The sequence below is a fragment of the Xenia sp. Carnegie-2017 genome, unplaced genomic scaffold (genome assembly GCF_021976095.1).
Source record: "Xenia sp. Carnegie-2017 unplaced genomic scaffold, XeniaSp_v1 HiC_scaffold_20, whole genome shotgun sequence".
In the NCBI taxonomy this organism is placed as follows: Eukaryota; Metazoa; Cnidaria; class Anthozoa; order Malacalcyonacea; family Xeniidae; genus Xenia; species Xenia sp. Carnegie-2017.
Genome location: NW_025813483.1, coordinates 14038248 through 14048620, shown reverse-complemented (window position 1 = coordinate 14048620; position 10373 = coordinate 14038248). Strand labels below are relative to the sequence as shown.

The following is a 10373-nucleotide window of genomic DNA, read 5'->3' as shown; positions in this document are numbered from 1 at the left end:
ACACTATACACTATGGTGATGTTAAACCCCTAACGTCTCTCACCATACTGAATTTATTACGGCAATATTTTTATATCTTTCCCACTGGTTAGCTATAGTTTTTTTTTTGTAAAAAGAAAATATACGACAAAGTAGCTAGATGCGTTTTTTAAAAAAAACTGCGAGTTTTTGTTTCTACAATTTTCTCCATGTAAATTTTAATCTTAAATCATATTCATGTACTGATATACGTACCTGCTAACTGTTTGGTTAACCTCTTGTTTTGACAACAGACATCCTGAAAAACAAGTGGAATTTTAAATTATTTTAATTATTTTCCACAAGTTAAAATAGCTTCGTAAAATACACATTAAAGAAACCTTGATTTCACTTTCCGTAGTTTTTTGTAATTCATCAAGCTTTCTGTAAGATAAAAAAAAACGCAGTTGTCAACTAATAGTTACTAATAAGGAATTTAAATTTGGGGAATGCAGATGTAGTTGATCTAAAATGATAATGTCATGAAAAAGTTTTCATAAAGTTCAACAAGTGATATGCATGTTATGAAGCAATGTTGTAAAAATTGTCACATGTTTAATTTCGACGTAAGAATTAGAAAGACTAAGATAGCAAGTCTCAGGACAATCAGTCAAAATTTTTGGATGTCCTATAACTATATCATGCTGCTGCGTCAGTATTATGCTTTTTCATCTATAAGGTAGAACGTCGAATATTTTATTTACAATTTCTTGAAATTCAAATTATTTGATTGGTATAGTTAATGAATGTGCATATATCAGCTTTGTATTTTCCTTTCAAGTTTCGCAGTACTTTTGAATTTGATTTTATCGGAAAATGTTAATTAAAAATATAATTGCAACATATCATAATATGAGGCCTGTTTCAAACGTACTTTACATGCGCCGAACGCATTAAAGACAAAACAAAGTGAAATGAACTTTCTCGTTATCTTTCGTTTTAAATGCATTTGGCTCGTGTAAAGTCGGACGTTTGAAACGGGCCTCAGTCATATCAATTAGCGATGAATTGCGTAATTCTATATAAACCTACTGCAAATTCAAAGAGTCAGGTTTAAGAATCGGTTCGACTACTTTAAATCTCTACCTTTTGTAATCGTTGATGACGTTAAGATACTTTTGTTCTTTACATTGCATTTCTTCTAATCTTATTTTGTAACTATCCAACATTGAACTGGTCGTTTTTATCTGCGATTCCAGGCTAGTCGTTCTTATTCTCGCTGTTTCGCATTGTTCAGACAAATTTGAAACTAAAAAAAAATCATGGTCTCTCTTTTTTTTTTCTAAATTTCACACAAGTATTTTTGTTCTTTTTGGACTAACATTCCGTAACCTAATGATTACATTAAGGATGAAATATTCATTTGCAACGTTGCTATATTAATTGCAACAGTAACCAACGTTAGAGGCAAAGTTAATAAACTTATGTGTATCTATTAAAGTCCACGAACATGACATATTTCTTCAAATAGTCCATGCAAGTTTCGAAATATTTGAGTATTATTAACACGTAAATATATATTCGCTGCACAATACTTAAACTTGCAACGCTTAGTCTGTATTCTAAAGACTTTGGTTTGACATATTTATCATTTAGACTTTACAATCGGTAGATAACCTTTGATATAGAGAAATGATTAAAATTAACATACCCATATAATATATACGTTTAAAACAGTAAGTTAAACATTCTCCATTACACCAATAACTTTAGTATGATACACCGAGGAAACATACTTTCCCTGTTATAATGAATGACAAGTTCATCTAGCTTGTTCTTTGTATATCATGACGTTTCATCAATAAATCATTCTCAGTCAAAACTAGTTCAGCCTGCTCCTCCAATTTCTTCCTACACATCAAAAAACACGCTGCTACATTATACAAGAGTTCTTCATCAAAAAAGTTTCTGTGTGAACTTACATATTAATAACAACTGAACTATAAGAACAAGCATGTGCAAAAATTGTTGGAAATTTTTTTGCAATGGAATGCTTTCTTGCATTGATGCAGCCTATAACCGCATATTTATATCGTGCAAATGTTTCTGTGCATGCTAGCTCGTTACAAATCAATTGACTTCTAAAGAAAGAAATAATAATGACTTGAAAGTTATAGCACTATTGTTTGAATCCATTTGATTTTACAATTTTGTACACAGTAGCCCAATTGTATCAATATTTAACTCACCGTTCGTCTTCATCACGAAATAGCCTTTTCGAGTTATTCAATTTCTAAAATGAGTACAAATGATTGTTTAATTCGTTTAACTGCAACGTTAATTACAAAAGCTTCTGGAAGAGAAACGTTCGTGGAAAAGAAATGCGTGGTACGTAATCTAGCCTTCGTGTTGCACGAATTAAAATAATCGTTACCTCTTCACGCAGTTGTACGTTTTCGTTGACAAGTATCTGCACTTTGTCTTTAAGCTTTTTAAATTGTTCCTGAAAGCATCATATATGTAAATGAAACAAGCTTTAGTCCTTCAAAGAATGAGAATAGATACGTCAAAAGATGACAAAATGCATGCAAAAAGATTGAACATCTCTACTGTGGTCATAAAAAAGGATTGACGTGTGCGATTATGTAGAACGGATATGAATAAGTACGCAACGCGTACTTAATTTTAGCCTGACATATGGCAATGAATTCAGAAGTTGACGTGTGAACGCAAATAAAATAATACTACATATTTAAGAAATAGATCATTCTTTTGTCATCAGATGACCAAGGAATTTTCTTTACTTTTCTTTTTGAATGGATGTTACATGATTGGGCTCACGATGAATTAAATTCAGTTTTCATTGCCATTTACTTCAGACAATTTTATTGCACAAAGTACGCTGAAGACAACAAAACAGTTTTGTGCGCAGTTTGAAACATCATTCACTCCAGCAATCAGACGAGCGCATTTTACTTCCGAACAAATAGTTAAGTATACGCTATTTATTAACTAACCTTATATGACTCAATTATGGCTTCTTTCTGTTTAATTTGATCATCATAAGCAAGCAACAAGGGTGTTATATATTTCATATTCACCTGAAAAGAATCGTAAAACATAATGTAAAACTTGTTAAATACACATTGACGCGGTAGGTTGTATGCATAGGAGAGGTTCACGTTTAAATTGATAATCAGTTAATTTTTGCTGGAGAGGTTGTATGGTTATATTCCACACTTTAGTTAACCTGTTCATGAAGGAATTTTAAAAATAGATTTTTTTGCTTTCTCATTTGATGATTCAACTGGTAAGCTTGAAAGAGAGAGTTAAGTCGAGGCATTAGTGAACATATTCAGTTTGTTTCTTCTGATAACTTTCCTTTGATGGCTTTAAATCCTTTAAAAAGTTATTACTGTTTGTTTGTGGAAGTTACAGCGTTTTTACATATTATAAAACATTGATTTTGTTTTCACTGATTAAAATATAAAATTTTCAAATACCTCATCTCTAAAAGAATTATGCGCGTTGGTAGTCTGATAACTGCCAAGTTGGACATGAAAATTAAGCCTTTCAACTAAAAAAGAAATTCAATTAACGTTAGTCACTGTTTCGTGTAAAAAGTCAACAAGTTTTTTTACTATCTATATTGGCTTTGAGAAATAAATACCTTCAGTTTTTCTTCATTGAACGTCAGAAAAATATGTTTATTGTTGCTAGCAGAATTTAACCTTAAGGTTTCTCTATTTTATGATGGTGAATTGGGAGATATCTGAATTTTAGCGACACAAAAATGTAAATCAACACAATTTGCAGTCCCAAAAAAGTCAAAACCATTAAAGTTTCTATGAGCCATACAAATCAAAACTAACCTGAATCTTTCAAGATATTGTTCTCATTCTTCAACTCTTCCATTTGCATTTGAAGCAGTTTATTTGAAGCTTTAACAAAACAGAAGTTATCACGTTAACAACTTAACTTTCATCAACTGTCCTCCGACCATAAAAGTACATATGATAGACATTAGAAATAGCATCTTGAAATAGTATAATGGAGTTACATTGAATCCCAACTTATTGAGTGCAAGTGAGCCTTTAGAATACAGGCGTTAGAGTTAGTGTTCTTCAAAATGTTTAATTACCCAAGTTTAATTGTTTCAGCTGTACGGTTTAGTAAACATTAAACCAAACTCATAGACACAAGAAATCCTTGATACAAACCATGAGTTGAATAATCGGCACTTTCTGAAGGCAATAGCTTCAATATGTTCAGGGTTGTATTTTCTTCACCAAGATCAACCGCCTCGTGTTTAGGAGAACGTTTCTGACGAACGCCATTTTCTGTCCTAGTAGACATACAATTCAATGATGATGAAGTTTTTTTCTTTTTATTCTCAACATCAACATTTTCTTGAAATAAAGGCAGTTCACTTTCATGTGTGAGAGGTTTTGTATATTTTGGGATGTCACTGACGATATGGAATGATTAACTAAATTTTCTTTTGACGGAACATATTTGCCTTGAGAATTTTTTCGATTGGAAGGCTGCAGTAAATTCTGTTTTGACTGAAATTGAATCATAACATCTTTTGTTTGTTCTTGCGCAAGTTCATTACCGTTATGCAACTGTGATAAACGTTTTGGAGATTGTTTTGGCAGCAATCGTGTTTCCAAATGCTGCTGGTGGTGCTGTACTTGCTCTGAATTTTTATTCTTACGTCGTTTTTCTTTTCTACCAGCAGATGGTGCTTTGTAATTAGTTGTTCTTTGCTTATGGGCGGTCTCCTCAAAAGAGTCAACAAATTCCTTCCCTAAATCCAACGGATAAATATCTTGAATGCTCTCGGTGCTAACACCTTTGCCAATTGGTCTTTCATGAATACTCTCGGTGCTAACACCTTTGCCAATTGGTCTTTCTCTTTCTCCTAATGAAGAAACGTCAGGCGCTGAGGTAATGATGCTACGTTTAGTAACATTCTCATGTTGTGCTTGCTTTCTTGGAGAAGAATTTGTGTCTTCAAATTTTACAATAGCTTTTTTTCCACTTTTGTGCCTGTGTACATAATTGTCTTCTGATTTTTTATTCATGTGGTCATTTTCTAAATTTCTGTCGTCACATTCTGTTATTTTTCTGGGATATCTGTTTCATTCGGACGTTTTTCATTGATTGTCGCTGGAAGAGTTCTAAAATAGTAACTTTTGCATTTTAAAGAGTAAAAGACGGGAAAATGTTATCGCAAAGCTTATGGAAAAAAAGTTTTAACAGGTAATTTGAACAATTTTTTGTAAATCATGATGCCTCACTGGTAAAGAACTAAAAGCTATAAAAAATCATCTATTTATGATCTTATAAGACGATCGTTTTGTACTACGGCAAAAATTTACCTTATTCCATTTTCAGCTCCATCAACATCATCATGGCTCTTCCGCTTTTTGAAATAAGATTTTGATGTTGATTTATCAAGTCTGCTGGTGTCTTCTAGTACATCATCATCGTTTGAACTAAGACAACTAATGCTGGTAATATCTTCTTCAAAACAAACCAAATTGTTATTCGACATTTCTTCTTCCTAAAAAATAGTTTGAGATATAGCTACCTTATTTCTTTTAATGTGATCATCTCAATGGTGAATACTTTATGCCTGTACACCACAATAAAAAGCTAAGTCTTTCTCTACCATGCCATTTAGCTTCAAAATAACACATTGATATACCCAACATAAACACAAAATAAACACGGCTATATGGGTTTTTATAACTATTGGATCAGGGGCGCACATTCCAAAAAAATTGGCTTGAGCTCAAGGTAGTACCCCCTACATTTTTAGAGAGGCCTGAAAATTAAGCCTCAATGACTTTTTCATTCTCTGTGTGTTTCTGCAGCAACTTTATATAGGAGAGTGTCAGACCACCCCCTCTCACCCTTATGTGTTCCCCATGCTTCAGACAGTTTGAGTGTTTGCATTTGTATCAACATCCTGGTACAATAATCTCTTTTTGAAAGATAAGTAACATCAAGGAATAGAAATTGCTTGTTTCTATTTGTTAGAGATCTCTGCAAGATGAAATGCCAAGTAATTCACGGTCATACTAATGCATAAACACAGATGAAAAACATTCAAAATAATTCATGACAAAAATGAAGTCAACTTACTTTCTCTGGTTTTCTATTCTTATTGACTTTTGCATAAATTGGTTCAAGTGCAGGTTTAGAAGAATAATTTTCCAGATTGCCATCATCTTTGTTTCCACCATTTTGTCCATACAAAATATTTTCATCAACCACAGCATAATGTCCTGAGTTATCATCATAGTCAGAATTTTCATTCTCAGGAGCTTGTTTGAATTGCTAAATCCTCTTGCATCTTTAGATACAACTACAGCTTGTGCTATATTACCAATGCTGCCTAATGCTGTCGATAAAGTGTTAAGGTTCTTCTTTCTTCTTGGCCATGTTTCAGTGAAACTGTGGACAGTAGTGGGTACAGCTGCGAATATGGCATTTGGAACTAAACTTGCTCCAATACGAGACTACAATATAAAATTGTATTCTTACTGCATATTTATTCTATAAAATTTCATGCTTGTAACACACATAACGAAGTATAATTTGTGTTACTTTTAAAATAAGGCTACTGTAAATGCAAAATTTTCATCGTCGAATGCACAACAAGAATAAAACAATAAAATGATTTCAGCAAAACAACACAACATCTGGAGGATATAAAATGAAATATATTAACATTACCAGACACAATCCAGAGAACTTCTCCTCTTTCTTCCTTTTCCCCATAATTTCTAATCAATTTATTGTGTTTTCCACAGTTTTGAAAATATTGGTAACTATGGTGACTATTGACACTGTCGACGCCAAAGCCGCTGACAAAATGTTTGCATCAGTTTCGCGGGCTAAATTCGTTTGAATCGTGTTTCTCCTTTTGGACTACCATGTTGTGATGATGAAGAAACCAAAGGAAAAGACAGAACAAAATCTTTTCATACCAAACAGTGTGCTGATAAAACTTACAGGTTTTTGAATTGCATTTATGTTAACTCTATTATTTTAGAATATAATGTGGTTTTATTTGAACTTAGCAACTTTGTGCTCTAATCTAATCGTTTCGTGATTTGTAGCTTGTATAATGCTAGACTAGAATGACAGGTGTTTTTCGCCTTTTACGTGTTTTATTGTAATGATAGAAAAATGGACAACTTCAGCATTATATTTGCCATTATCTATGATCTTAAGTCTCTGCGGTAGCCATATCGATAAGAGTGAATGGGGTATGAAAATTTATATATTTATGTATTGGTATATTATATTTAAGAAATAAAAGATGTCTACTGTGTTTCCACATGCTTATGCAAACCAAGGAGACCTTTGGAGACCAAAGGTTGAGGGTTGCACATGCTTGAGAGGTCTCACAAATGTCTCTGAGGTTTCCATAAGCCAGTGCAAACACAAAAACATCCTTTATTTCTTTTATAAAATAACAATAATGCGGAAAAAAACAAACATTTTAATTTTTCCTCTAAAATGTATTCATGATTGATTTGCAAATTCTCTTTGACTGATTCATTGTTTAGATTGATTTGATTGGTTGAGCTAAGATGTGTTTTGCACTGGCTAATGCAAACTCAGCTCTTGACCAATCAGCACAAGTTTCATTGTGTTTATTTTATAATTTCTCTTATTATCTGCACCATCACTTCATTCTTTATCAAGATGGTACAACTCAACCTTTCGCAACATTTTACAATATATTTGAAATATATACAAATTCTTGAACTATAGGACTAAGCATGCTATACTCTAGTTCTTAAAATGATGATAAGATCTTAATTAATTTCTGTAGATGTTCATCCAAGCCCAACATCCTTGTCCATAAAGCAGTTAATTTTGTTGACCATTGAGACCCGAGATGTTAACAAACAAGTGGCACATTTAAGAAAGGTTTTGAATTTTTTTAATTTATTTAATTGGCTCTTACAGTCATAAATTTACAATTTGTTCATTTTGTTGTTCATGTTGAAAACTTTTATAAATCCAAAAACTGAAAACATAGTTTTCCAATTCCATAAATTTTTGTAATCTTACTTTTGAGTGTTTCATTCAATTTCATTCTATTGCATATGTAACTGCCATAATTTTTACACATATTTTATTATTAAGTTAATTTCATACTCAATGTCAACCAAATACATTCTGTTCAAACTCTGCTTTTGATTGATATCCAAGGCGTTTGATGAGTGGAAGAAATCACCTCCAGATGATGCTGCTCTGGTTCAAAAATATGTTGAAGTTATATGTTTCATATATATTGACTGCGACGCAAAGAATCCTTGTCGAAGAACAATTGCAAGGTAATTTTTTATCTGTTAATCTTTGAACTTAAGTATGTGACTTTAAACATGTGTGTGAAACATTTGATATTCGTTGCATGGAGAAGCTTTTTCAAAAATTTTAAACAAAGTCCTTTTTAGTTGACATTAATTCATCAGTTGTTGTGTTGGTAACTTTAGAAATTGCTGAAAATGTAGTCAGACTATGTCTTCCCAAATTTGTTAAAAAAACACATATGAAACAATTTTGATTGCTAGTTTCATCAAGAATATGAATGCTTGTGGACAAAAATGTGCTGTGGATGGTCTGGGTAGATCTTTGTTGCATCTGCTGGATGTAGACAGTTTGACTAAGGTAGTGTGTGCTTTTAAAAATAGTCCATTACATAGAATGTTCATTGTTGAGAATGTTTTTTTTTTCATTCAGGCCACTTGCCATCCTGCTTTAAGAAAGAAGGTCGACACAATTGGATCTTTGCTGGAAAATTTTGAGCTGGGTATATTTATATGTTGTGTAGATTCATGATAACTAAGATACATACATTATTGTTATCTAACAAATTTTTAAAGTTTTGATGCCAAAGTTTTTATGATGAAATTGTGGAGTGTTTGCTTTTAAAATTTATCATCATTCATCCATCTTACAGGTGAAAAATGTCTATCAAGAAATGTTGTTATTGGTAAGTGTTATTTGATTCACTTTGGCACTGTTGCCAACGTCTTTTTTAGTCAATATGGGTTTTTTGTATGTCTGAAACATTAAAACGTGCCTCACTTGCGTTGTGCACTCAAATCACTCAACTCAATTTTTCCAGCTTTAAGGTTCCTTGTTATGACCTTGGAAAGTCAAGTGACGCTAGAAAGGTTAGCCTGTTGTTGATTTGCGTATATACATGGATATTAAGAAATGAGATGTTTTCTCTTATTTGTATTGAATTTTTGTTTATGTGATAAAAGATTAAAATAATGGATTTTCAACAAGTTTCGGCACTTGCCTTGGCTACTGGGCCCCAGGCTACTTGTCTTTTCAAGTGATAAAAATGAGTGCTTAAATTGAAACAAAACATCATGGAATATTTTCTTTTTATGTTAATTGCTCATGTTTTGAGGTAACCTTGTATGTTTATTTTATTTATTTTTTATTAAAGTTTACAAAGAACTCCTGTTTTACAAACTGCTGCCATGCTCGACTGTCTTGTGACGATAAAAACGACGATAAATGTGCTTCAAAAGTGTAAAGAAGCGATTAACGACATATCTGGTGACGAAAATAGCGAGACTTTGCCATTGTTTCAACGTTTCGTCAGAAACGTTGTTGATGTTTTGAAAAAAGGTAAAATGAACAACTTCTGTCATGTAAGAAACCGTGAGTTTTACTCTAACATACATTTATTTAAGATTCGTTTTTCCCGGACTGTCGCAGCGCAGCTGGTATGGCTTTAGTTCTCGTTGTCAACATGATGACTAAATCTAATACAACTGTGGCAACTGTAAGTTGTTCGTCCAAGTAATTTAGATGTAAAGAATTCTGTTTGATAATTATTGTAATGATCTGGTGTTGCAATATAATATTTTTATATATTTATGTATTTATTTTTTTATGGTTGCGAGGTATCAGAATTAGTAAGTGTTCGTATTCCTTACAGTTTTTTGTTATGATGCTTTTTTACCGACTTTTCTGATTCCTTGTTAGGATTCAAGTTGTAATCCAAAGCATGTTAAATCATAACCATTAATTTACAGGGACATAGACGTTTCTATATGTTATTTGTATGTTTTTATTCATATTCTTGTCTAACTCTGCCTTTTTAGTTTTATACATGTTCTTTCCTTCCTACATGAACGAGCGCAGTAGTGACGAGGGTATTGATCCTGACCACTGGCTTATGAAGAGTTTCACTCTAGATGACTTGAAAGGTTTGTTATCATTCAAGCATTTTGTAAGCTGTCGTGTTTTCAATGCAGTCTATGTGAATGTAATTTTATGTATGTAACTCAACATTGAATATTAAATATCACCGTCTGTAACCACTCAAGTGGATTAACGTCTTTCTAATTTGGCTAATAAGAAAA

At 32.4% G+C, this 10373-nt stretch overlaps 2 protein-coding genes across 4 annotated transcripts in view; one reads left to right on the top strand and one right to left on the bottom strand.

Annotated features, from left to right (window-relative positions):
* Window positions 1–10373, top strand: part of LOC124441743 (thyroid adenoma-associated protein homolog) — a 29270-nt gene that overhangs the window by 342 nt on the left and 18555 nt on the right. The window contains 10 exon segments of the mRNA XM_046992210.1: window positions 6783–6986; window positions 7814–7911; window positions 8197–8321; window positions 8559–8655; window positions 8728–8797; window positions 8948–8980; window positions 9116–9164; window positions 9449–9633; window positions 9699–9794; window positions 10113–10217. Coding sequence (XP_046848166.1) covers window positions 6917–6986; window positions 7814–7911; window positions 8197–8321; window positions 8559–8655; window positions 8728–8797; window positions 8948–8980; window positions 9116–9164; window positions 9449–9633; window positions 9699–9794; window positions 10113–10217 — 928 coding nt within the window. The 5' untranslated portion in view covers window positions 6783–6916.
* Window positions 152–6783, bottom strand: LOC124441341 (centrosomal protein of 89 kDa-like). Of its 3 annotated transcripts, XR_006946947.1 has the most exons (13): window positions 6706–6783; window positions 6112–6488; window positions 5343–5527; window positions 4179–5141; window positions 3831–3899; window positions 3462–3535; window positions 2976–3059; window positions 2393–2461; window positions 2208–2251; window positions 1755–1869; window positions 1105–1267; window positions 360–402; window positions 152–277 (listed from the first exon to the last, which is right to left on the bottom strand). XR_006946947.1 is itself a non-coding variant. In XM_046991789.1 (10 exons), the coding sequence occupies exons 4-10, from the start codon at window positions 4312–4314 to the stop codon at window positions 1785–1787; spliced, it is 561 nt and encodes a 186-aa protein (XP_046847745.1). In that variant the 5' UTR covers window positions 4315–5141; window positions 5343–5527; window positions 6112–6488; window positions 6706–6783; the 3' UTR covers window positions 1554–1784. The 3 variants fall into 3 exon arrangements, 2 of the variants coding, with proteins under 2 accessions (XP_046847745.1, XP_046847744.1); XM_046991789.1 differs by lacking the exons at window positions 152–277; window positions 360–402; window positions 1105–1267 and having other exon boundaries at window positions 1554–1869; XM_046991788.1 differs by lacking the exons at window positions 152–277; window positions 360–402; window positions 1105–1267; window positions 1755–1869 and adding an exon at window positions 1876–2099.

Coding starts and splice junctions, on each gene's coding strand:
- LOC124441341 (XM_046991788.1), bottom strand. CDS start 4,314: ATGTCTACTAGGACAGAAAATGGCGTTCGTCAGAAACGTTCTCCTAAA. Junction 3,536..3,830: donor CAATATCTTGAAAGATTCAG/GTTAGTTTTGAT, acceptor TTTCTTTTTTAG/TTGAAAGGCTTAATTTTCAT. Junction 2,100..2,207: donor TTTCGTGATGAAGACGAACG/GTGAGTTAAATA, acceptor TTCTTTCTTTAG/AAGTCAATTGATTTGTAACG.